Source organism: Hoplias malabaricus, chromosome Y (genome assembly GCF_029633855.1).
Source record: "Hoplias malabaricus isolate fHopMal1 chromosome Y, fHopMal1.hap1, whole genome shotgun sequence".
Taxonomy (NCBI): domain Eukaryota; kingdom Metazoa; phylum Chordata; class Actinopteri; order Characiformes; family Erythrinidae; genus Hoplias; species Hoplias malabaricus.
The window spans coordinates 51,380,690-51,408,473 of NC_089820.1; the positions used below are offsets into that span (position 1 = coordinate 51,380,690).

At 42.6% G+C, this 27,784-nt stretch overlaps 1 protein-coding gene across 7 annotated transcripts; it reads right to left on the bottom strand.

Moving 5' to 3' along the window:
* On the bottom strand, positions 1-27,784 carry LOC136677781 (transducin-like enhancer protein 3-B). Of its 7 annotated transcripts, none has more exons than XM_066655413.1 (20): positions 27,663-27,784; positions 26,184-26,284; positions 25,782-25,845; positions 23,617-23,661; positions 15,544-15,606; positions 15,237-15,311; positions 10,558-10,759; positions 10,074-10,090; positions 7,289-7,408; positions 7,101-7,151; positions 6,589-6,741; positions 6,092-6,224; positions 5,661-5,809; positions 5,354-5,421; positions 4,813-5,062; positions 3,531-3,778; positions 3,169-3,316; positions 2,769-2,919; positions 2,070-2,146; positions 1-1,562 (listed from the first exon to the last, which is right to left on the bottom strand). In XM_066655413.1, the coding sequence occupies exons 1-20, from the start codon at positions 27,684-27,686 to the stop codon at positions 1,455-1,457; spliced, it is 2,247 nt and encodes a 748-aa protein (XP_066511510.1). In that variant the 5' UTR covers positions 27,687-27,784; the 3' UTR covers positions 1-1,454. The 7 variants fall into 7 exon arrangements, with proteins under 7 accessions (XP_066511510.1, XP_066511509.1, XP_066511508.1 ...); XM_066655412.1 differs by having other exon boundaries at positions 5,661-5,812; XM_066655411.1 differs by having other exon boundaries at positions 10,558-10,762.

Sequence of the window (27,784 nt, forward strand, 5' to 3'; positions counted from 1 at the left end):
TCATTGATAGCTGTACACATTCAGTGCTGACAAGTTTGCAACATACTTTGGTGTGAAGTTGTAAGGATTGTGCCAGGCAAAAGACAGCAGGATTCAGGTTTGTTTGTGGTGTTTAGCTCAGGAGCCCACTGTGGAAACGCTTTCCATACTTACACATCGGGATCAGTTTTCAAAGTCGCTCTCTCCCACTCAAACACAGAACCGCATGGTTTAGCTCCTCCACCTCAGCGAAGTCAAGAGCAGGTTGTAAAAAGGCTCTTGATGTAAAAAAGTGGCACGGCAAGGTCAAAATAAACCTGCACTCTTCACTGATCCTACTTTCACTTCTGGTATTCCAACCATCGGCTTTTAAAAACAAAACAAGAGCCAGGTTCCGCAGTTTTCCACAGATCCTCTTTGTCGTAGAGTTATAATCCACTCATTTCGTCGGTGGTAGTCAGAGATCCATCCATTCTGGTAGTCTGACAGTGACCCCAGTCTTCTAGCCCTCCCCTTCCCCACACCAACAAGTCACAGCATAGGGTAAAGCGCACAGACAACCAGTACAGTTAGTTAATTCTCAAAGTTTAATATTGGTTTTAATTTACAAACATCTCCCCACATTTCTCTGGTTGCTGTCCAGAACTTGGCAGAGTTCAACACTATTTGGCATTTGTCCATAGAACTATCCACAATGCCCAAAGTTCTGCATCCACGGTTGCCAAACAGCAATGTCCAGGCCTCTCTGACCAAGTTTTCAAATGTCCTCTTTACACACTGCCTGAGGGACTCACCCCCAGTCAACTAGCAACCCAGAGAGTGCACTTACAAAAATCAAAAACAAAAAAAAAAAAAGACAAATCTGTCTTAAAAAAGTAGGTCCTAGTCTACATTTATCAAGCATCGAGGACATGAGGACAAATAAACCCATCACAAGTTTACCAGGACAAGGAAATATATATACATATAATCATATATATTTATAAAATGTTTTATTACTCCATATATACACTTTTCACAAGTTGTCCAGGGAGCAGGAGGCTAAAAATGAAGCACTGCTTCATGTTGCATCACAGATCATTTGCTTTTTGTTAAAGAAAAGGGAAAAAAAAAGGGACAAAATAAAGGGAAGAGTAGGCACACACCCTGCGAATCTCATGAGCAGACAGAAAGTAAAAGGCAAGAAAATATGTACTTCTTTAGTGCCGTCCAGGAGAGAGATCCTCAGATACACCGACCGGAACATCTCTCCAAAAGGCCCTGGAACAGCGCTGCTCCAGTCAAACGAAAATCTATCAAACACATCAGTTACTTATTCCGAGTTGACGAATGTAACCCCATTGTTGTTTCCTGTTTGGAGGTCTTTGGAGGAAAGGGAAGGGGCTGTGTTCGACCCAATTCCACTCCTAACAAGGCCAAAAAAAAAATAGGGGCTCCAGTCACAAGTTGTCTGATCTAGTGGATTACTCCTCCCTTTAGTAGATTACTTCATAAACTGTGGCCTTCTTGTCACCGGATCCTGTCACGATGTATTTGTCATCAGCAGAAATGTCACAGCTCAGGACTGACGAGGACTCCTTTGACTGTGGAGAGAAACGGAGGGAAAAAAACGATCATTATCAACTTCCTCACGACCTTCAGAGGTTGGCCCAGATTGCCAGAGTCAAACCAGAAATTCCTCTATTCTATTCCTCTAAAACTCAAAAGTTTCCTTTATTATTATTATTTTTGAAAGATGAGAGACATTGCAAATGCCAACCTTCTAAGTATGGCCAAAGAAAAACAGTCTGATGGCTTAGACTTTCAACCTCACATTCACGTCACTGAGATCATCATCATCATCATCTGTACTCCTCCCAGTCAGCAAGTTAAAAGCATTCAAATTACCATCCCTGACTGCACAGCTGCATGTAAAGACCACATCAATCACTGCCCCATCAGAGCTTGGCTCTGCAGCTCAAAGGCGGAAGAGATGCAGGGGGAGTCTCCTGTTAGAGGCTTCACTTTGCCCTTCTGGACTGGAGCTCATTCTGAGCACGTAATGCTATGCGTGGGAGAACAGCAGAAACCCAAGATATTGACTGACGTACCTGGAAAATGCTGGCGCCATAGGGAGTCCTCCAGGCATTCAGCAGATTGTCCTTCCCTGTGCTCACGAACCATTTACCTTTACAGCAAAAGAAATACATTGACATTCAGTGCAGGGGAAAAAAAAAATCACAAGTATACACACACCTGTTCTGAAGGAAAATACACACTCTAATGGACAAGGACAGAGCCAAGGTGAGGTGGCATTTGATTCAGTGCAGCATCTGTCTGATATGGGACTACATCAGTAGCACCAGAGATCAATGATAAAGAAAAACCATATGATTTCATGTTGACTCGAGCTAAATTAAGAGAATTCTTCCAATTTGTTTTTTTAAAAGTAAAATATTTGATAAAAAAACACATTTCCATTTCTAGATTTGTACTGGCTGAGCCACGTTCTAAACCCATACAGAACAGTAACCCCCAACCCAAGACATTGAGTGTTTTGATGTGAAATGTTTTGTTTGGAAGGAACGTAGAGTCAGAATTTTTCACAGTGGTCATGATAAAAACCAAACGTTCAAATGAACAAATCTGCCCAATGCCAGAGACATCACTACTGACAGTTCTGGGATAAGTTCTGGCCTAAAACGTTCTATAAATTCATGTTGAATCAAGTGAAGTGAAGTGTGTGGTAACGCAAAACAGAAGCCCCACGGAAAAGAGATTCATCACAGTTTCCCCATACGAAGTCTTACCGCAGTAGGCAAATTTAAGGGATAGCACACAGCTCTCATGCAGGTGGAGCTGGTACTTGTCTGGTTTGGTGTGGTGAAGAACTTCCACATTACTGCTCTCCATCCCCACAGCCAGCCACTCGCCTGTCGGACAGTAGCCCAGAGAGAAAATCTGGAGATGAAAAACAAATGGTTATTCTCAAAGCATACCACAGCAGGGTCAGGTATTACATTCAGTGTGGACTCAGAGGTTGAAAAGTTTAAGCCCAATTAAATGCCCAAGGTATTAGATTCAGTCTGAATATATAACAATACTAATGTCTTATGAATCAGTTGGGTCATCTCACCTAGCACTATTTATGTAAGCACTACATATTTAATATTAACCCTTTTCTGCCCCACTTGCGTCTGTTTGTCTTACCTGTGAGGTGAAATCATGCTGCTGGAGCTGTCGTCCTTCTCTCAGGTCCCAGGAGCGGACAGTGTTGTCCAGCCCTCCTGTCCACAACTTTGTGCCATCATGAGAGATGTCTATACAGCTCGCTCCATCTGTGTGCCCCTGGAATTGCCTGCAGGACCACAAGTTCTTTTCAGTTTCAAGATCTCATAAATAATACACAATTCAAGACACAATGCTCTCTGAGGGAATTATATTATTTTGATCATTTGTGTGCTGAGGCATGAATTCTGCACAATGAAACTAAAGGAGAAAATGAGTGGCTATGTTTAAATTAACAGATGTAAACTATTACTTTAAAATAAGATGCTCTGATCTCTGCCTACCTGACAAGGGTCTGGTTGTGGAGGTCCCATACAGCAATGTTTCCATCACTGCAGCAGGAGAAACACACTTTGGCGTCCGGGCTGATGGCCAGTGCGTAGCAAGCAGGGGCAGAGGAGGTCAGCTCTGCCTTGATGCGTGGCGTCTGAGAGGCCAGGTCCCAGATCGTCAGAGTGCTAGCCTCACCGCCCACGATCAGAGTACGGCCGTCGGGGAGCAGCTTACACGAACGGATGTAATTATCCCTGTTCTAAAGACGAGATTGAGAGAGACGGAGAGCGAGTTGAGAGAAATTGAAGAAAAAAAAAAAAGAAGCTATTTTTGCAAAGGAGGAATTGTTCGAGTACCCTGAGGAAATTTTTCTTTCCATATTTTCTGAGAATAGCTTGTAATTTAATATAATTTTCCCCTCCCAGTCTTTTGTAATGCGTCTCCTTCTCTACTCCCCACAATAATCGCTGCTTCAGAGGAGGTAAAAACAAAATGGTGCGGCTTCAAGCGAGCCGTCGGCCTCCACTCCTTTCTTCTCTCACCCTACCCTCTCAGTGCTGTGATTATGAAGGTTAATGGAGAAGGAGAAAAGGCTGATAAGAGGTTGCAGAAGAGTGCACACTGGGGGTGCGTGTGGGAGGGGGAGTGGAAGGGAGCTTTTAAAAGGTTTCTGGTTGCAGTTCCAGATAGGATGCAGCACATTTTCAGATTAACAGCAGAGGGTTGGATCTCTCGCCAGGGCAGATCGATAACTGGGAGCTTTCAGACAAATTAAATCACTTTATGATGGCCACTGAACAGCTCATCAAATCCACACTGCCCTTCCTCTCCGGTGTGGAGAAACAGAAGTCTTTAACACTCAAGAGAACTATTCTCTAAATAGTTCCACTCTCTAAAGAGGATAATAGAGGAATTATGGTCAATTAAACTCAAGAATAACATCAAGATTACTACTCATTCAAAGACCCCCTCTCCCTTGCATCAATATATCAATAAGCAAGTTAAATGACTGATAGATGGTTAGGAGCAGGGATGGACAGAAGAAACTAAAGCTCCAATAACTGATAGGACTGAAGATTACAAGTTGTATTCTCCATGTCCAAGCATGAAGGTCACTGTTAGTTTGGGCAAAACTACGTAATACTTATTTAAACATAAATACATTTATAAATAAATATTTACATTATTCACAACAAGGTGCTGACTTTGTTACCGTTCCAAAAACCTGATAATACTACGTCTCTATTTAATACTAAGTACAAGTTGAAGAGTTCAGTGAGCTCAGATCTTTACCAGGCAGTCAAGCTGAGACACTGGGCTCTTGCTGCCAGGCTGGCTGATGTCCCAGATCTTTACACAGCCCTTGCCTCCAGTGTAGACATGGCGGGTGGGGTTGCTGATGGTCACGGCGCAGACCACCTCTCCGTGGCTCAGTGTGTTGATCTGGCGAGCGTGGCGAGGAATGCCCGGGCCAATCAGTGCGTCTGGAGGAAATGGCACTGGCTGCATCTGGCCGTCTGCGCTCACATGGAAGGAGTATGCTCTGCTCAGGGAGGAAAAAAAAGTCTGTTTTTAACAGGTTCTGTTTCAAAGGCTATACTTTGAACTAGATAACACAGCTTTTAGCTTTTATTTTCTACACTAAATATCTGAAAAACTATGTTTGGTGCATGTTTTTATTCTTCATCTGTTACTATGATTTAATAAGCTAATAAACATAACACCTTTTTGCAGTAATCCACTAATTTGGGGGCATTCAAGAGAAAACATATATGCATATTATGTACAAATAGATTACACCCACATTAACAACATTTAAAAACCAAGTACTCACGGTTTTCCTCCAGAGATGGATGTTGGGAGAACAGGAGCCCGCATGTGAGGATGTGGATCAAACCCTGGCTATAAAAAACACACACACACACATTAACAGTAGGCCACAGCTTGTATCCCCACTCCAGCTCCTCTCCTGTCACTACAGAAAGGCTTGTTGAAACAAGCAGGCACCACTTTTCTCTGCCTCAAGCCTGTTTTCACACCCTCTTCCAAGCCACCATTAGCTGAGCTACTACACATCCTGCCAGACACAGCACACATACAAGCAACTGCAAGGCTATATCAAATCAGTAAATTATTCTCACCATGGGCGATCGGCCATAAGCTGCGCTCATTTGAGGAGAAATGTGTAGGCCGTATACTCCTGGACTGGTCAAGGAACCGTTCATCTCTGGGTGGTGACCCATCATGGCAAATGGGGCTGCATAGGACAGTGGAGTCCTTAGGGCAGGAGCTGCTGGGATGAGAAGAGAGACAGACACAAGGTAAATAATTAACTAAAGCAGTTAGACATGCCCCCAATTAAAACATAGATATTTATGTATAAAAATCACTACTTTACACATATTAATGTTAACAGAAGCAAGAAAAATATGTACTAGAATGAACATTATTATAGTTTAATTCAAGTAATGCTGAAATAGCCCTCAAGGTAAAACACACACAAAGCAAAACCAAAGTATCCACAACTTGTTTTATATTAAAAATTCAAATATCTTTGCACTAATGATCTTACCCAATGCCTCCATGCCGAGGGGCTTTCCTGGGATGGGCCTGAGACCAGGTGTGGTGCTGGTTCCTGGTGTAGGTGCGTCATTACGTGGGGTTGGTGTATTGGACTTCAAGCCTGGGGTTGAGGATTTGTCATTCTATATGAGAAAACAGAATAAGAAAATAGTCAAGCTAAAAAAAAATGCAAACTGTGAAATTCTGAGGGAGGGAGAGAGTGAGAGAGAACTTGCCAGCTAATCAAAGGAGGAGAAACCCAATTCAACTTTGCCATTTTCTTTAATGTCACTCTTTCCAGTCCTTTCAGTCTCTAACAACTACTTTAAGAGCAATGAAACACTGGACGGAAATCAAAGACACAAGCTATAACTGATGTACTTCCAGACTGACTGTCAAACCAGTGCAATATATCAGAATTATTCAGCAAGTTGGGGGTCTATTAATACCACAATTAATTGTTATTACAAACCAACAGTACTGCCAATATTACAGCCTAGTTCTTACATGTGGGTGATCCTTGGCTTTGGAGGATGGGGTGCTCCCAGATGAAGCCACAGAGGCTGGGCTATTAGGGGCATCTTTCTTCAGCGCACGAGCCTTGTCCAGGCCATTTTCTGGAGGAGAGTGTGCAGGACTGACCCGTGGAGTAGCTGGATCCTGCAGAAAGGAAGGTTAAGATGTAGACAATCTTAAAAGGCCATGTGTTTTCCCTGGACCAGAAATACAAAAAGAAAAGCGTGCAAGCCTTTGAAGCATTTGAGTCTTCAACCTGGCACCGAAACATCTGATTTCACTAATCAGGTTCATTTCCTTGTTCAGGGGGAGAGCTCATTAGTGAAACCAGGTGGTGGGATCCAGGAAAAGGAACAAATACCCACAGTCATGGGACAGATAAAGCTATGGTCACAGAAGGGATACTGCTGAAGGACTGGAATGAAGAGGGAAAAAAAAAAAACATATAGGCAAACATACACACACAAACAATGTTTATGTGAAACATATGTATGAAAAGGTACCTCATTTGATACATCAACAACCAGGTCATCACTTTTATCACCATCGCTGTCCTGTAATGAAAGACAGAAATAATTTTGAGACAAAAATAATTAATTCATTCATTCCAATCCCAACATTCCAATTCCTACGTCCAATAAGAATTTAATCTTATACATTACTAATATTTGGCATGACATTGCATACTTACATATCTGCTCATGTTGTCCTTCTCTTCCATTTTGCGTTTCTTTGGATCCAGACTATAGTCAGACGAGCCTCTGTGTTTCTCGCTTGCCCTCAGACTGTCTGATGGTGACACAGAGTTGTTCTGCAGGAATGAAATAAACAATTGATGTGTCAAGACATTGTGTGGCATATATTCTTTGTTTCCTAATCATTCAATGTATAACACAGCCCAAAACTGAAGGATTAGAAAAGAAGATCCATTTAATATAAACCGAAGCAGGAACCTCTTTATCACACCAGCCTGGTCTGGAGTTGTAAAGAGCCAGTAAAGCCTTGGACAGACAGGGCTCTCAATAGCCCTAACACAAATATCAGAGGCGACTTGGGGCCACCCAGGGACTTTGAACAAGGCATGTGTGTAAATCCAGCCCTTGTCGAAAGTAAACATGGCTGGAGCAGAGGGTTAAGCTCCGCACCGTGTTAGATCAGCGCTGGCCTGGCAGCCAGAGAGAAGCTCTGTGTGTATGTGTGTGTGTTTGGGGTTCTAGAGAACCCAGGCCCAGTGAAGCAAAGCAGACAGGACAGCTGAGCAAACTGGAGCTGAAGAGAGGAGCTCCCAGACCAGGCCAACCACATTGCACTTCAAACAGCCTGGCCTAACCCTACAGTCCTGGGCAAGTGGCATGGAGCCTTATCCAACCACATCAAGCCAACTGGACAGCCGCTTTGGGAGGAAAGTTATCCGGAGGTGCAGAATGATGGTAGGGTTGGGCAACATGGAAATAAGTATTGTATCACAATATGCTAAGAAAGACAAATGCGGTAGACGTTCTACAGTCACACTGAGAAAACTGCCATAAAATCTCAAATATATTTATTCAAAACAAAGATTGTAATTCAACATTTCACATTAAGGTGCTACCCTAAGTACAAAAAAATTATCCAAATAATGATTTGGTACGGGCAATAGTCTATGAAATTTCCATGACAACAGTAAAATACTGTCAAATTGCCCACCTCTAGTAGACACGGAGGAGGGAAACAGGGGAGGAAGAAGGGGTGAAATGGAGCGAAACACAAACAAGCTGACCAGAATCAATGTCCTCCCTCCCTGAGAGTTAACCAGCCAGAGGACAGCTTGTTTTCCTATCCTCTGGCACCCTGCTCAAAATCACCCCAAAACCAAAAACACAAGCCAACGGTTAACCTTTCTCTACACTAAGCAGGGCCGAACAAGGAGGCAGCAGGGGGAGACTCTGTTGCCCATGCTCCTCGGCCCTCTGCCAAGACCACTCACTCCATTTATTGCTCTTGGTGGGTTTCCACCACAAAAAATAAAAAAGCCACGAAGGCAGGGGAGGAGGAAGACAAAGTGAGTGAACTAGGAGGTGGGCGGTGAATGAGGCACTTAGACTGAAGCTGGCTGTCTGGAGAGAGACACACATGAGAGAACACAGTGGCTCAGTAGTGAGCAATCAGACAGAACTAGATGAACAGGGAGAGATGGGGACCCAAAAAAAAAAGGAATTGGCAGCGATGTAGGCTGGGCATTGAGTGGCATTGCCTCTGTGGGCATGCCTGGGCAGGATAGCATCCTCTTAGAGCCAGAATGAGAGAGACACAGAGAGAAAAGCCATGCCAGGGCACACATGCCAGGGCCAAAATCACTGTGCCAAGCCCAAGCTCTCTTTGCCTGACAGCCTCCTATTCATCCAGAGAGAGAGAGAGAGAGAGAGAGAAGGAAGAAAAGAAGGATGTGGCTGGGCTAGGGGAAGTGTTCTCCAAGCACTGGAGAGGAAAAAAAAAATCTTTGCTCTCTTGGGGGGGTGAAACAAAAGGCGGTCCAGCACTGACCGGTTCGACCGCACCACAGCGCCGGCCAACACACTCGCTTCAATGTGTCCTTTGTCAGACAGGTCCATCTCCGCTTCTGTTTCTTCCTTATCTTAATCCTCAAGTAATAAACAGATCGAAAGCACGAGATGAAGGAAGTGTCTATGTGTATGTGTACGGGATTGCTGCTCCGTAGTTGGTTTAATTGGCTGCCCTTTTAAGGGAGGCTTAACATCACTCAATAAGCGAAGTTGGAGCTGCCCTATCAGATGACCCGTGACAAGCGGAAGACCAGACAGCCGTAGAGCGGAATGGCTGCCACAGCGCTAAGCGCTAATCAGCAACAGGCTCTGATTTCTGCAGACATGACTGCACCCATTCAACACACACAGTCAGAGGCTTTAGTCGTAGCCAGCTTACTGGAAAAAGAGAACACAAACAGGCATTTGGAGGATATGGAACAGATAAGGGCAGAAGGGAAGGATCAGATGATAAGGGGGTGAGAGAGAGAGAGAGAGAGAGAGAGAGAGAGAGAGAGAGAACAAAACACAAAAAAAGAACATATGAAAGGAGGAAAGGGCTGAGACTGGCTAAGACCAGTCTCTAACAGCGACAGCGGGGTGGAGACGAGCCAGAATGAGAAGGGGGTGGATGGGGGATACATTGGGCTAGTGCAGAGGACAAATCCTTTAAGACACAGAGTCAAAGTCTTTTTTAATTGTGATGAAATTATAGAGCTGCTAATCCCTGGCCTGTGCCGCCGCTCATTTTTCACCTGGATTAAAGGCGGAGCGGGATTAAACTGCAGACTCCATTTCCCTTTCATTACTTTATTTAAAAGGGCTTAGTGTGCAGTAATGCAGCCGGGCCCTCTCCCGGCAGGCCTCGGCTCTCTAATGCTGCACAAAGAGCCCCCATCAGCAAACAGTGTGGCTCAAAGTCAATGTCAAGCAGACGCCCTCGCTGCCACTCACCGTGCTCGACTCCCGGTCTGCGTTCACACCAGCGACAGCCGTAGAGGATGGCAGGAATCAAAAGCAAAGAAAAGGGAGAGAAAATAAAAGACTACATAAGAACATGTCCTTCTCCATTCGAACAGTCTTTATGTGACTAGGAAACCTGAATGTAAGTGCACACAGACCTATTAAATAGGAATAAAACAAGGCTGGAACTGGGTGTATTCAATTATCCAATCATCTTAAGAAAACCTTGTTTCTTTAAATAGATAAATTGGAGAAATAGGGGGAAGCGGTGATGGAACAGCAATTCCTAACTCCAGCCTTTTTGAAGCTACTGCTTCAAATAATTTCTGCTAAAGTTTCTCTCAATTTAAACGTGCACTGAAACACTCCAAATAACATTTACATGTGAGCTACAGCCTTCTACAAAAGATCTGTGGTATTCCCTTTTATTGAAACAGCCAAGAAAAATGGACATGTGTACTACATGCTTGTGTACCTCTGTGCTCAAGATCATGATGGTTCTTCTCATCTTTAACTGGTAGGTGTGCTTGACTGCCCAGAGCTCCTAGTGCCAGCAGTCCAGAGCTGGAGCCTGTGACCGGAGGGATGCCGGGGGGCTGCAGGCCCGAGGGGTGGGGGGGCAGCTGGACGGGAGGTCCGTGGGCCGCATGAGAGAGGTGCTGAGCCTGGAGCTGCTGCTGCTGTGAAAATACACAAAACAGACAGAACCCCAAGTGGGTCGGCAGGAAAAGACACAGAGACACCAAATGCTGGTGGTGGAATAGGGATTATCATACACGCAAGCATATGTGCACACAAACACGCACTGGGATATTAGCACCCTCACACTTCTATTAGTGTCTGGATCAAAGCAGGACAGTCCTGACACAAGTGCATGTCTACACAAACACACGGGCCACTCGTTCTCAGATCATTTAACATCTGAGCCTGTATTTGTGTGTTCCGGTGTCTTTGCAAGTTGTGACACACACCTGCGGAAATGCTACATTCCTTCTACTTGTAGGCCTCCCTCAATCCGGAACCCACAATCGTAGGTTTTGTTTATCGTGTTAGTGATAGTTAGTAGCAGTGGCCTCTCAGTGCATTAAAAACAAACAAATTAAAATGAACACAATAAAAGTTGATGTAAGCAGCTTTAAAATGATCCTACCATAAACATTTATTGTAATTTAGAAAACCCACACACATGGTTATTCATAACTAAATCTGAGCATGAATGTCTCTCCATAAAAATGGTATAAAGTGACCACAACCCTTAAAGAGTTGCTTTCCAGCTCACAGGCACATTAGTGGATGTCCAAAACCTACAGCTACTGTGCTGTGTTAAAGTAAAGCCCATGCCTCCTTTAACAACGTGTAATTAACTGCTACACTGAGCTCTCATTAATTCAGACATCAATAATGTGGCCAGGGCAAAATCTCTGTTTACGAGCAGGAAGAAGAGGAAGAAAAAGTGATGATGGGGGGGAGAGAGAGAGCAAGAGAGAGAGAGAGAGAGAGAGAGAGAGAGACAATGTGTGCTGTGTGTGGTTAATGAAAGTACTGCACCATAAGAATCATAAAGCTTTCTTATCAGCAAAGCATCAGCTCAGGAGAGACACATGCAAAATTAAAGAAATTATCTTCGTTAAGCCGTTTAAGATCCCTTTTTGAGATTTAAAAAATAATAATAAATAAAAAATAAATAAAATAAATCTAAAATTGAGCGTTTTAAAATTAAAGCTGTTTCATAACAATACAAATAAATTAACTACATTATACATAATAGAGCTATATTAGTTCAAAGTGTTAAGCTGAAATTACTGCTCAAAAACATTCGCACAAACATTCCACCAACACACACACACTTGTTAGCGGCTGAGCATTTATTTAAAAAATAAACAACACTTCCCACACATAAGAACACACTGACCAAGTGCTTTTAACACTGACCATCAGTGCTGGGTACAGAGTATGGGCCTGTTGCTGTGGAAGTGGGGGACAAATGGAGGTGAGAGATGAAGAAAGGCACTCTAACAGTCAGCTAAAATAACAGTTCAATTCTCTATTACTGCAGCATGCGGAAACATTTCAGTGTAGCTTTTTTGGTGCGTTCGCTTGGTGGGCTGATTGAACCAGACACCAGATCAGAAGATAAAGCTTTCACCCTATTGACCACCAAATGTAAAACAGGCCTGTGTTATCAGAGCAAGGCCAATTCTGCTCATAGACTTCCATGGAAAACTAAATTTGAAACCCAAATGTGTAGCAACAGCATGCAAAGTAAGCATGGGGTTCCTCATTATAACAAAGTCTACAGCAATAACAAAACCAGGGCGGTTTAACCTCCTGGATTTGGAGGAGCAGCTGATAAGTGTGGGATTTACAATTTACATGGGCTACAATGCATAAGCTCTAAGAGAACATGTTTTTCAGGCCATCTATTGTCAACGTACCAAGTGTATGCAGTCTGAAAAAGTATTCTAACCAGGTTTTTGAAAGTACACTAAGAACCTCCTAAGTTAGGCTGGATTGGTTTATTTTTAGCATTAAACAGCTATGGTTATAATAGCCAGAGTCACACCTTCTGTAAGTGGAACACAAGCTTTGTTGATGACAAAGTGTTAGAATCGGGTTTTTGAGAGTTACTGATGAACGAGGGCCAGTGCTAGCACCTGCTAACTTTAGACAGATTAGCTCACTTTTAGCATTGGACACTGATTCTTGTAATTTGCTTTTCTGTTAGTTGCTGTGTGGTTATAACAGCTAGAGTAACATCACAATGAGCTTTCTAGTAATCTGTTTTATCGAACCAAAAGCTGGTTACAACAACTCATTCCTTGTCACATGTAGACTTTTTGGAAATTCTCAAAAAGAGAACAGCAAAACACACACACTGCCAAGTGAACCATGTTACTTCAGTTCTTTCTGTGAATTTACCTGCTGCTTAGTCATATTCCTCCATGTGATCTAAGACTACTCTCAGCAGGAGGCTATTCCCAAGTGCTCAAATTTCTATGTCCTATCACTACTTCTCTGTGCTTCAATTTCATCTCATAATCCATCCACTGCTGACAATTCCAAACCCTACACAAAGGATGAATTTGTCACAAACCTGGTCCTTTTTGAAAGGAAAAAAAGGTCAACATTTACAGCGTTTAAATTGCAAAAGCCATCAAAATAAGTGCCTAGGCACTATTTGGATAATGAAAACCATTAAGCGGATAGACAGTTCTTCACCATTTACATCCTTTACCATCAGAGCTCTCAGAGTGGACCTGCTAGATAGGGCTGAATAATTTGGGGGGGAATATCTATTTGCAATTGTTCTGATGAACATTGAGACTGTGAATTTGATTATGTTCTATATATCAATAATACTTGTTTGGCCAAGAAGCCTAGTCTTAAATTTTTGCTTAAAAGTTGGACTATAATAATAATTAAAAATAAATGTGAGAATGCAGCCTACGAAATTGTATTTTAAATATAAACCAATTAATCATTCATCCCCACTGCTAGAGTAACAGATGTTATGAAGAAAAAGGAGGCTTGTTTATTGCTATCTTGTGTTTTCTCTATATCTGTCCCCGCTGATATTCTCTCTCTTCTTCCCTCTTTCACCCCCAATTACTTTGCCCTTCCACTTTCCTGTCCACTCCCCTCTCAATTTTACTATTTCTTTTCACCCCCTCACTTTTTCCTTCACTCACTCTCTGTGTGTGTGTGTGTGTGTGCGCCAAACACTGCTGGCTCCCGATTAACAGTGAATCTTTAATGACCCCTTCACCCCTCCCTTTCCGCTTTCAAGGCACATAGATTGATCTTTTGCCATCTTTTTATCAAACAAATAAAAGCTTGTTTTTCCAGCAGGTGTGTGTGTGTGTGTGTGTGTGTGTGTGTGTGTGTCTGCAACAGTGCAGCGTGTGTCTGCTTGACTGACTCCCCCCATTTTCCAGCCATCATGATAACAAGGAGACACAGAGGGCGAGTGTGCGAGTGTGTGGGTGTGTGTGTGCTCTACCATCGGAAGTCAACCACCAACCCACCCTCGCCTCCTCAATCTCCCCACCCTCCTACAGCCCCCCTGCCCTACCCCTTCCCAAGCAAAGCTGCTCTGCTGAATGGCCGTCTGCTAAATGGCGGAGTCCTGTGGACAGTTGCATTCAGCTGGATTGGAGGAAGCAATTACCTTGAAAATGGGGGTCAGAGTCTTGGCTCATTTGCTTTAATTGAATTCCAATATCTGGCTCCAGCTGCCCTGACCCTGCTCAGGGAGTCCGAGCAGCCAGCCAAGCCCCAAGCAGGCTGATCACAGTATGGTCATCTCCTCTAGCCACTGGTCTAAACTATGGAGAGCCATGATCATCATCTTAACCCTAAAATAGTCAAAGGGTCAAACAAACAAAAGTCACACAGAGGCCCATAATTGTAACCATGAACCCACTGTTGTTTTGACCTAGTCATCCTAGGGGTAAAGTGATGATGGAAACAAAACAAATGGAGAAAAAGCCAGATGTTCACAAATCACATCGTGAGAGTTTGGATTGCTGAGACATGAGTCGTGTTCAGGAGTCTTCAGTAGATCATTTTAGCTAAGAGCCATTATTAGCTGCAGTGATTGCACGGTGCAAAATAAATCCATACTAAAAACCTGCATGTTCTCAAGTGTTACACCAAGTACATACCCTAAATACAGAAAAGACACACACAATGGCTTCAAATTAAACCAAACGTAAGATGATGCTAGTTAACCAATTCTGAGGAGGTTGGTGAGGGCACATAAATAAAACAATGGTGTCAAATACATTACATCATAAATAAAAAAAATAGACCATAAATAGCAAAGGCAAATCTGCACATGCTGAAAGAGCTGAACATAAGCTATGACCTTTACTCTTTTGCACTAGCACAGGCTCCAAAAGGTCTTACGATGTCATTTAACTTACCGAACTGAATTTGATCAGATTTATGTCACAAGCACAAATACAGATTTAGCAATAGAACAGAAAAAATGCTAATTCAATCTGTTATGGATTCAACCAACAAGGCCGTCTTTACAAACTGCTTTTTTGGTTGATCCATGAGGTCAGTGTACAGATTTGCCCCAGCCTTGGTCAAATGAAGGAGTAAGAGGGGTATACACACGGTGAGAGGCAGATTGGGAAGTCCACGTACCCCGATGATGGCATTCAGCTCAGTCATTGTCACTTGTTTAGCACGCTCAACAGCCTGGGCTACCTGCTGTTGGTGCTGCAGGAGAGACAGACAAAGAAAATTCTGTTAACACATGCTACCTTATGGAGAGTAAGCTGACCAGTACTATTTCTCATACAGCCTGGGGCAATGACAAATATAGAGCTGTAATTACTAACGGAAGTAACTGTGCTACACATACTAGATTTAGAACCTCTGCATATAGCTACAGTTAGTGTTTGGTCAGGGCAGGAGGATGCAATTAAAAAAATCAATGATGTGTATTTACCTCTTGTGACAAAAAAGGCATGATTTGAGCTAGAATTGCGTTGAGACGCTTTGCAATCTCGGTCTAGAAGGGATGAGAAAACAAATATATTACTGAAGATCAAATCACAAACACATTTTCCACTAAAATTGCACATGGCATTATGAATATATTGTTATAAATAATACTCAGAAAACTTGTGTTACACATAATCCATGAGAAAATGTCTTTAAGAATCTCACTGACATATTTTTGCCATTTGCACATAGTTCCTCTGCAACACCCTAATTCTGCTGAATTCTTCTAATCAGCCTCAAACTGCTAATGACTAAGTTAAAACCTTTGGACTGACAAGTAGAGTTAATACAATATAATGATAAGTCCACACTGCATCATTAGACGTGATGAAAGCTAGTACTGCAATATTGCACTGAGTCATTCCAAAGCTGCACTGGGGCTAATGTGGCTGTCCAAAAGGCAACAGTGGAAAAGAAGCCAAACATGTCTGGCTGGGCCTAGGGTCCTGCTGCCCATCTGGCCTGAGGAAGAAGGAGAATCAATGAGAGAGAGGCAGAGAGAGAGAGAGAGCGCGAGAGAGAGCGAGCGAGAGAGAGAGAGCGAGAGAGAGAGAGAGAGAGAGAGAGAGCGAGAAAGCATCTGGGTTTCAGCTCTGCAGCTCTCCCTCATTACCTAGACAGATTATTTCATTAAGATGCTGAAATATGCTAATGCTGATTTGGGGCTGCGAGATAAATGATGGCAATGCAGAACAATTACCATTTTCCAATTCCCCCCATATTCCACATGCAGGAGAGCGAGCCAAGACTGGCCACCATGGACACAAGGACAGGGAATAAAATGGGAAGGTGGAAGAGATGGATGGTGGGAGGGTTTGAGGAAGAAAGAAAAGGAGTGGGGTTAGAGAGGGGAGCTTTGGGAAAGGGGCAAAAGAGCAAAGGAGAGATGAGTGTGTCAGAGGGCGGACGAAAACTGAAGTGGTGAACAAATTGATTATAGAACAGAGCAGATGGCCCAGCAGGTGAGGGAGAAGTCCCTCTCTTTCTCTGACACATTCCGTTCATTTCTGGCTGCTTAGTCCTGTGGTGTGAAGTCGGAGCTCCTACTGCCGGAGGAGGGTGTGTATGTCGGCCTGAGATTTGCCCACTCAATCATAAACAAACTGGGAAAAAAAATCTCCATAAAGCTGGCATATACAGGCCTGGAAAAAAAAAATCTACCTACACAGAGATGTAACTGGAGTTTTAAACAAATCTCAAATTAATATGAGGAAATATGGCTTAAAATTAACTTTTTTGATTTACTGTTGCATTCGACATACTATATTTGAGAAAAACAAACAAACTGTGCTTTCTAGAGTCCCTTTCTAATACCCTAGCCTCAAGCTATAACACATGCTAGTCATGATACAAGATGGTGATACACTTTGATGCATTGTACTTTTGTTTCCCTATACAAAACAAAATGATCTAACACGCATACAATACCCCATTTACTCTCAGACACATGCACTGCCCTTCTCTCCCTCCCTCTCACACACACACCCCTCCCCTCTACACCCCCTTGAGCTTCAGTGCCTCCATTCCTGAGCCACTCTCCCATGTTGCCCCAGCAACCAAGCTGGCCCTATCTCTCTCTCAGATCATTATGGAAATTGGAGCTCTGTTTGACCAGAGCAGGCAGCAAAATCATATTATGCGCACAGGGGCGGGTCATTAAACCAGATTTTCAGCCTGTCCGTCAGATCAACTCAGCCAATTAATGTGGATAAACGGGTCAGTGGGGGGAAGGGGGACCAACGGCTCCTCTTAAAGGGGGGTTAAGTGTGTGTGTGTGTGTGTGTGTGTGTGTGCGTGTGTGTGTGTGTGTGTCCATGTCCATATTCCTGTCAAATGCAGGGAGGTGCATAGACCAACAGAGCCCAATGGCTGAGCCAAAAGCACCTCAGCAACTGAAGAGTTGTTTCTTCACCATTCTTTTGGCAAATTGTTGGATGTGGAGCACAAAAAGAAGTTTTGCTCTTAAAATTAACAATCATACTTTCAGTCCATATACTGAATGTTAAGTAACGCATGGCTACACCGCCTACTTCCTGTGTAGCTACACTGGAAAATGAGGCTATGCAAAAACAGTTATAGCATAACTGCGCACACACACACACACAAATCTGCTGTCTACATCTACGATCGGGGCTCTATCGCTCTACAAGCGTCATCTGTTCCACCAGGATGCTTAATGTAAATATGTTCCAAAAAATATTTGCATGAATACTGGCCTTCTTTAATGCTTGCCAAAGGTGAAATCATCACGTAAACTGATGGGCGAAGTCTGTGATCATAACTGAACATTAGCGAGCAGCAATGATAAGCTCATATCTGGACGGTCAGGTCAGTTTCCTCCATCATTTAGAGAAGTATATACAGTGGGTGTAAAGGGGATATCTACTGTATCGTGAGAATGCTGCAATGACTTCAGTCTGTCACTCCCCAAGCGCTGGGTTTTTCTGCCCTCAGCTATGTGGACAGGGTGTAGGGCAAGGGAGGATGGGGTCTGGTGAGTAGCGCCCGTTTCTACCGAAGCGTGTTGAAAGCTTTTAGTGCTGCTCTGTCACGCGGGGTGATAAAAATAGGGCGCCGTCACTTTAAGGCTGTGAAAACAGAGCCCTTGAGCACTGAGGAGGCTTTTTGCTCAGCTTCACAATTCCAGGTGCTCAGAGCTGTCTAGCACCCCGTGAAGAGCACTCTCTCACACACACACACACACACACACACTGCTGTCAGTGGAACACAGGGAGCCATTTGCCTGTTGCTACTGGCATTAGCTGAGTGCAGGGAGACACTGATGAGGATTAAATATGGGGCAAAACAACAAGGGACTGAAACAGTGCAAGACTGTGACAAGTCAATGAATGTTCATCACACACACACACACACACACACACACACACACACACACAGTAAGAAAGTTGAGAGGAAACAGCCAAATTATGACAAGTGTACATACAGTATTTGTTACAACTAAACCTGTAAGTTACCACTGTAACAGCCTCAGTGACCAAGGAATCACTGCCTCTCTCTCTCTCTCTCTCTGTATTCAGTCATGTCAGACAAAATGACCCATTTCAAAGGGCATCAAGCGAAAGACTTAAGCTTCAATAGTTCCTTTCCTAACTCCCCAAAAGCTGTAATAATTCAGTACAACTGCAATTTCCACATAAGTGCACATTTGTGCTGTTTCGTTCCACATATGTTACATTAAGTACATATGTAAAAGCACTTCAAACCAGATGACATTTCTTTTTAAAAAAAGCACACACTTTTCTTTGCAATTCCTATTAAACAGTACTACTCTTGTCACATGCAAAAAAAAAAATAAAAAATATGCGCGCGCACACACACAAACCCACCCACACTACCAAGGCTAATCCCCTCTGGCCGGAGGCAGAAAGGATGTATTGAGTGATGATGCTGGGTGTGAGTGGGGGAAGATGGCTGCTCTCCCTTGGCCATTGTTAAAGTGCAGCAAATCCTGCTCTAACTGTTTATTGATGTCTGTGTTTCCCCGAGCACTGATCTCCTGGGAGCAGGGCCAAGGGCCACGGCCCCAGAGACCTGGGTCAGGTAGCAGAGAGCTGGACCAGATGCTTCTGAAACCTTTTACTTACACACACACACACACACACACACACACACGCACAGACACACACCCCTGCTTTTAAACCCAAAACACTTTCTGTTATAAAAACAAGTGCTTCTATTTTTTGCTGGGACATGTAGCGGGTTGGCTTAGGAGAGGCTTTTGCTATCTGAGCCTGACTGACTGACCTAGCTTGTTGAAATGTGAATGTGTGAGGGTGAGGAGGGAATCCAGCTTGGAGGAAGGGTGAACAAGCAGGTCGTAGCCACTTTTAAAATCATACCAGAGTAGCTCATGGAGCGGCCAGAGCAAGTGGGGTAGCTCACAGACCACCTATGCTATGTTTAAATGTCATATCTGTAAAAGTAGTGCCAGTGTGTGGGTGAGCACTTATTCAACTGAGGCGGGAAAGAGTCGTGTATTGTATTTTAACATCACATTTTCAAACCTACTGAACAGTAAACATTGGACTAACATTATAAACTGCAACGTTTCATGCAGAGTTAATAATCAAACTACATTAACTGTTAAGTGACTAACAGCCTTCCTGCAGTCTCCACGCTACTCTCACTTTACAAGGCATTTTTGTTTGCCATCTAATTCACAGTAATGATTGTGTTAATTTATTTTTAAAAGAGTATTATCATTGTGAAGCACTCATTAACATTGATTTTAATCGTGTTTATACTTGTATGTCAGGAAATAGCTTTAGGATGCTGGGGTTCAGAAACATCAGCACTAACGTTTTGATTCATGAACAAATTATACGTTTGAAGAAATTAACTCTGAGTCGATCGACTTTAAAACTCAGCAGAATGAACATTTTCTGTTGCAGTCTATTCTAATTCTAACAAAGCATGTAAGACGGTGTTTTATAATGTGTTGTGTTTCATATCATGATGTTAAACTGTGAATTACTTGTTCAAATTATACATTTTCAACCTGTGATTTCAAAGCTATGATGTAAATTTTCAGGCTGAGAGGAAAAGCTCTGTCTATTCTATTAGGCAAGGTCACATGACATGTTACATGAAACATAACAGATGTCATATTTTATGCCATTTGCAAAACACAGAACATTACCCACAAGTCTAAATTACACTTTAGGACGTCTAAGAAGAATGATGTGTCTTTTGGACCAACTGTGTTTTGGACTGACTCTCCATTATTGAGGATTCGGTTATACTTGTGTAACAAATGCTTTGCAGCTAATTGTAGTCTTGCAAAATTAGGCTTGCCTTGTCTTGTTTTTGCTGATCTACAGAGTATAAAATGGCCTCAGCTCTTCATTAAAAAAATTATTGTAATAGAAATGGGCTACAATTATTACATTGAAAAAACATTACATAGAAACTTTTTAAAAATTTTAACTGAAAATATTGTTTGTGAAAATATTAGAATTTATGTTGACAGTGTTAACATATCACATGATATTTATATTAAAAATGACAGCCACATAGCAACATACACTAGCTTTTCTATACAAGAGCTATGTCCTCATAATGAAACCAGGGAACTTAATGAATACCGGGGAAATAAATGGTTCCCTGAAAATGTCAAGTCTCTAATAATGCAGCAGCGCGTCTAATGGAGCTTTTACACGTTGCTGACACAAGCCACTAATTATTTGACATCAAGGCCTAAACTCAGGTATTTCATAACAGATAATGAGGCTCTACAACAAGTATCATTACAAATGCAAAATAAGTAGGCTATCCTTTGACATGCTGAGGTCGTCCTTTGAGATTCGTTAAAGGTGTTGTTTGGAAACAGTACTGACACAATGAAACACACGCAAACACGTCGCAAGGTCACAGTTACGCCATCGCCGTGAAAGAACATTGCCACACGATTTTACAATCGCTCTAGCGAATTAGTGAGCTTTCAATTAGGTAACTAAGAGAATGACTGCAGTCTCCTTGTCGCTTAGGAGCGTCTCTCACTTTTCCACTGACGCAGAAACACTTGGAGTGGCCAGTAACTGCCCCCAGTCAGTGGGTCAACAGCCTGAGAAATGTCTGCTTGAATTCTAACAACAATTTACAGACCGTGTGTGTATTGCTGCAGCCAGTCTACACACACACTCAAAAACCAAGGACGACTGCCACGTTCTGAGTCAGTTTATTTTGGCTCATGGACAAGTTGACCATCACCTTGGCAAACAATTCCTGGAATCCTGAATTAATTATTCATCTGAACAAGCTTTCACACCCTCGCTCTCTTTCCTCTATCTGAACCCACGCTCCTCTCATCTTCAACCTCTCAGGACACAGAAAAAGATTCCCTTATTTAATGAGGCAGGCTATGGGTGAGCGCTGTACTGACCAGCAGAAGGTACTGAAAAAAAACTAGAAACAAACACACACACATCCACCCAAGCATAACTAGAGACAGAGAGAAAATTAGAAATAGGAGGAGAAAAGGGGAGAAAGAGAGAAAGACAGTTTTCTGTGCTTTGGACCAGCAGGGAGCCGCCGTCGCAGGGCAGCCTAATGAGGCACGATAATTAAAGTCCCATACTGACACTCGCCCCACTGCCCTCCTCCTTAACGACCGTCTGCTCCCTCCCTAATGACGCCCCGCTACTCGCCTGGCCATCCTAACCGGCCTCAGGCTCTAACGGACAACTGGACCAGACTGGAATGAGCACGCACACACACACACACACACACACACACACAGAACAGAAATACCACTTATTTTACTACCTGCGATTTCCTTCCTTCAAATGCAGTGCCCTTGTAGAGTAGGTTCAAGCACGACTGCAGCTATTTCAACTGCTCTTTATCCTGGCTGAGTTCTTTTTTTGCTTCCATTTAAATGAATAGGAAAGTGAAAAATCTAAATTTCACTGATTTTTTTTTTCCTTTAGCTGAAAAGAATTCAATCAGCAGAGATGTGCTTTGTGCCTGATTTTCCCTCTTTGGCTTTACCCTAGAACTACAGTGCATGGGTAACACATAATGGAAACATATACCTCACCAGTTAACACTGTGCAATCTTCTTGCTATATCATTACATTTTCCGTCACAATGAGCCTAGAAGTGCAATCTCGAACATATTTGCTTCTATTATATTTACCAATGTACAACAATCCATTTTCTAGATAAAAGTATGTTTGTCACCTTCCACAAATAATTTTAACACTTGTCTGTCATGTTTACTTTGGTATATTTGGTTCCAGTTTTGGCATTTCATGAACATGTATATATTGGTAGTATTATTGAGAGATATGTACACAAAGTTTCGAACACTGATGTTTTAGCTTTGTTGACTTAATTTTGGACCAGGACGAACTAAAAACTAACTATCTGCAAACCTGATCACACAGCAGATTTGTACTTGAGATTTATGATTAGAATGATGTCAACAGTAGCATGAGGTGAAGGGCAGCGAGGCTACTCCCGTATGAATAATGGATGTGCTCGAGACCACTCAGTCAGAGCGTTATTGATAAACAAAATGGGAGCTCAGAAGCAGGCCAGTCAATTAACCTGTTTACTTCCAGCCCCCTCAGCAAGGGACAGAACCTTTCAGGACATTAACTAACACAAGGATTGTCCAATTGCATACAATGTGACTGATGGGCAATACAGAGGGTTCCAGAATGACTGTTGTTTTGCTAATAACATTAGCTTTGTTAAGTCTCAAAGGGAATCGACCAAAAATGGGGCTCATTATCCACCAGAGAGAGAGAGAGAGAGAGAATGGACATACGATTAAAAACATATACATGTGACTTTTACTTTAAGAAATTAGTCACTGGCAAAGCCTTGATATGCAATATTTGCATGTTCCAGGGCTGTGCATCCTACTCAACGCTGTAGATGTTCTCTGATTTATCCGGTATGTCTGCTCTTCTTTTTCTTGAGATCTTTCTCTTGTTTATGCAGCGCTGTCACTGTGCCAGAGCACTGCATGTTAGTCAGATCCTATTCAGGCCCAACACAACGAACGCACAATATGTGTTAGACTGTCAGCCTGCCAGGCTGCCTCCACTTCCTTCTGTGTGGAGGTTTTCAGTACATACCAACAGAGGGATGCTACTCTTGTTGGTAGGTGTGCAAGTTGACTTATTTTGAATGCCATTCCTTTCCTTTTATAATAATAAATATATTGAAACAGAAGCCAAAATGTGTTGATCTCAGGTGTCTTTTATAAACTGTATTTCACTTCTAACCACAGGCTGCAGGATTTGCCCATAATTACACATTCCTACCTGCTACTATGAATAAACACTACCTGCTAACTGTTTTCACTGAGCTCATTTATGCATTCTACAAGTACTACATTATATAGCTTATATTAATCTGAGCTTTAACAGCAGATATCAGGCATGATATTAAAGCTTGCACACAGCACCTGACAAGCTTACAATTTACTGTCCTTCAGTTATGAAAACAAAGAAAAACAAGAATGTGTCATGAAAGTGTCACATACCTGTTTGTGCATTTCAATGTTGAGCCCATAGGACATTTCATAATACTGCAAGAGAAGAAACATGACTCAGCAAGCAGAAGTTAACAACACAGCATTCCCCCATGATAATCTCACCCCCTCTAACTGAAACAGTAACTAAAAGAGCATGTGAAACACAAAGAAAACATACACTGAAGCACTTTAGTGCGGTGTAGCACAATCACTTAAAGTCACTGCAATTCTGTGCTAGTGTACAGACCGCCTAAAATCAGACGGGCAAAGGAACCTTTCTGTTTTTGCTGTATGTACCAAATCATGGTTAGTTTGTACACACACACAGGTCCCATTACGCAATTCTTGATCATTCTGATACTGTACACAACACCCCAGTCGTTGTCTTTCACCATCAATGCAAGTGGTGTGTTTAAGCCATGTCATTTTCGGTTTGAATCACAGTACTTACAAAAACAAAAGCTGTTGGTTAATCGGTGTGTCATACGTTGTCCACATCTTGTAAAGAGACCACAGTGAAATCTGATCTTGTTTCACCTGACACCGCTGACGTGTCCAAAGTCCTCAGCCAAAACTTACGTGATTTTATCTCATACACTTACGGTAATTCCAACCAACCAATCATACCTGATTATCCTAAGCTAACAGAATGTACCAATTAATGCAAGATGAACAAACATCTATAGAATATATTGACTACTTCTCTCATAAAACACCACATGCTCTAAACTGTCTCAGGCAAAACTGTAATAAAAAATGAGAGTCTGAACACTGCAACACTGATTAGCAGGGTCTTATCTCCCGTGTGACGAACTACTCAAGAGAATATGTTAGACTATGACTAGCTTTCATATCAGACACTTTCTGCAATCTACCGTTCTTCCTTTCCCTTTTATCACTCACGTCGCAACACATTTCTAAATAAACTGCAGTATTACAGCTGCTGCTCTATACCAGAGTTGGCCATGTCTGATCTGTATTAGAGTGGAATGACCGTTACCCATAACCACTAACATCAGCTGATTCTCCTAACTATAACACCCCCCCCCCCCCCTTCAGTCCAGGCCCTTATGATCGGCTCTGTTTATCTAGCACTGCCCTTTATCTCTCTGACCCTCCTTACTACGAAAAAATAATATTTAACAAAAGTACCGGAATGTCAAGTCAATCCCAGTATGTCCAAATAAGATAAGAGAGGCTGGTTAACATGGTTCCTCCTCTTACATCACAGCCTGTAAGAACTGCCTTTCCTTTCGTGCTACACTCACATGTTGTTTCAGGAGTTTCCAGAAAGCAAATACCCACACAAGGGGGCGGTGACCAATTAAGGAATCGATTAAGGATTAAAAAGCAGTGCAGGGGGCAAGTAGGTTTGTTTACATTCGAGCATTTGTATTGCACGGCAGCATGTTTTTTGTGTGGGTCATCACACATGCTCTTTTATCTTTACTTTCTAGCCATGTAAACACAAAGCTGGGGGTGGGTTATATGGCAAAAATATCACCACACTTCTAGGGATTTTATTTGAAATGCAAAACACATACGACAGATAAGTGTTTCATGGTCCAATTAATAAAATATTATCAACAACTATAGGTTTTATCAAATACTACACACCACTAAACCAAGTAAAGAATGAAATATGCATTGTTTTAAAAGGTGTATTTGTGTTGTCTGTATGTCACATTGTGACAATAACTTATCTTCATATTTCCCCATCTTGAACACTTCATTTTAAAACTAATTGTGAAAGAATGTGTGCCAAAGAGCTGAGCTCCCAATAACATTAAGCCCTACCCACATAAACATTTCACTGTAATCTATTGTAGGCTACAGAAGAACCTGAAAGTTTGCCAGGCAGCACACATGACCATACGTATAAAGAGGATTAAACACAGACAGCCAACAGGTCAGAATGTAGTTTGGAACAACCTGAGCATTTTGACGCACTTCCCTGTGCACTGGACATCTAAACCTGCTGCCATTTCACAATACACACTCTCCTCTAATCAAACGTTTTTAGTGAGCCATTAGGGCAAACACCATCAGGGTGATAAACAGTGGCAGTAAACAGTGAACATTAGCCTGCATGTCTGGTTGGACGCTCTGATGTTTATGAGGACCTGGTGTAGATAGCAGCACACTGATAGGGACACAACACATCCGGCCCTTACCATGACATAGTGACGCTGCATCTCTGTCTTCTCATTGGCCAGTTTGTCATACTCCACCTTAAGACTGAAACAAATGAAAAACAGAGAACGTTTAGGAACATCTTTAGCAAGTCTATCACCCCCGAGATACATACACCTCAATTCAAAGAAAGCCTTTTTTTTTTTTTACAACAGGGACATTCACGGGAAATTACACAAGAACAAAAAACTACTGTCTCATAAATGCAACCTTAATATTCAAACATTAACAGGTGGTTTCATTACTGTTCCTCAGAAATGGTCTTGCACTGCCAACAGTGTTTCACCACTAGACCAGGCTTTGGCTCAGTCTGGATCTGGGAATCTAGCCATTGATATGCACTCATTTAAACCATTCAGCGCACAGGGGTCAGCGGTGTTTACCTGTGATACTGAGCTTGCAGGAACTGAAACTCGTCTTTGATCCGGTCACAGGATTCTGCTACTGTGAATTTGAAGCCGGGCTGACCAGGCTGGTGTGGTGCCTGTAATACACAAATAACATTTCACATGAACCTATTACGAATGTTACATGCGAGGGGGTGGCCATGTTTATTATATTCGTTATAATTAGCGATTTACACTACTTTTAGGTGCAGCTAGTGCTGACAGAAGGGTTTATTGACTTTACAAGAATTTTTATTTTTAATATAATTCTCATTTAAAACCCCCGCACACAAACAAATGTAGACTGGGTGGGCGTACACCAACTTTAGACATATGGCCTGGCATACCACTCTCACCAAAACAATAACACTGCCTTTTTCTATTAGGCTGCCATGGATGGTGAGAGGAATATGACTCATGGTAATAACCGCTGCTGGTGTCAATAACACATTTCATGCTCCCTGATTCTCGGGGAAATTGTGTTTCATTGGCGGCCTGAGCTGCTCGTGCCGTTCCCTCGAGCTCACTTTTACACGCCGCCATCACTCAGCAGCCTTCTTCCCCGAGACGTGGACGGGTCATTGCATCTGAACGGCCTCGGAGGAAAAAAAAAGCTGCAACCTGATTTCCCCCCCCACCCTCCTCTTCTCTCTCTTTCTTCATATTACCTCAGATTCTCAATAGACCACATTCACCAGCAGGACACGACAGCCCTTTTTATGATTATGAACTCGCTTATTTTAACATACCCTTAATGTTTCAGGTCTGTTACCAAAAATGCCTTTCACAGAGCTGTCTTTTAACCCAGACAAAACTGTGTTGAATCAGCTAAACATGTGTTAATAGAATAAATAACACAGAGTAGAGACTAGGAGTAGAGACCTGCTTAGACTAACTTTGCGTTGTTGTACTGTGTTATAGTTGTAGTGATGGTTAAGATTTTGTGTTGTAGAATATTACAAGTCAACAGGGTAATTATATGAGAGCTGAAGCATACTTTGGGGGGTTGGGGGGTATAGATAAACTGTCAATCAAGAAAAAAATATATATTTGATTGTGTCCAAAATCCAACACCACGTTATTTTCTGAAATGTACAAAATAATAGCTTTTAAACACATTTTCCATAATACAGTAAAACTATAACATATTGTGCTGTACATTCAAATTGAACGTCCAAATGTGCTTTCTAAGGAACTAGAGTTGTGTCAGTTTATACTCAGAAAACATCAATGTATCGTGATAGCCACAGAGCACCACCCTATTGCCCAGCCCTACTGTACAGGATACTATACTCACAATGTAACCTTACAAGACAGAGAGATGTGCTCAAGTCAACGTAGCACGTTACTGCGGCCAATGCCGGGGCACTATTTTGCCGTTGTGCTTAGTGTGTGTGGTTGCGTGCGGTTTGGGACGCAGCCGAGGGTTTCACACTGACTTTACACCGAGTTGATTCTGAGGGTGGGTTCACTCACCGGATGCCGGCCCTGTGGATACATGATGTCCGCGCGGATCCACGCAGACGTGGGGGTTTTACAGGAGGACAAATCCGAGCAGGTGAAGCGGTAAGAGTCCCCACCTCCTCCTCCTCCACCAC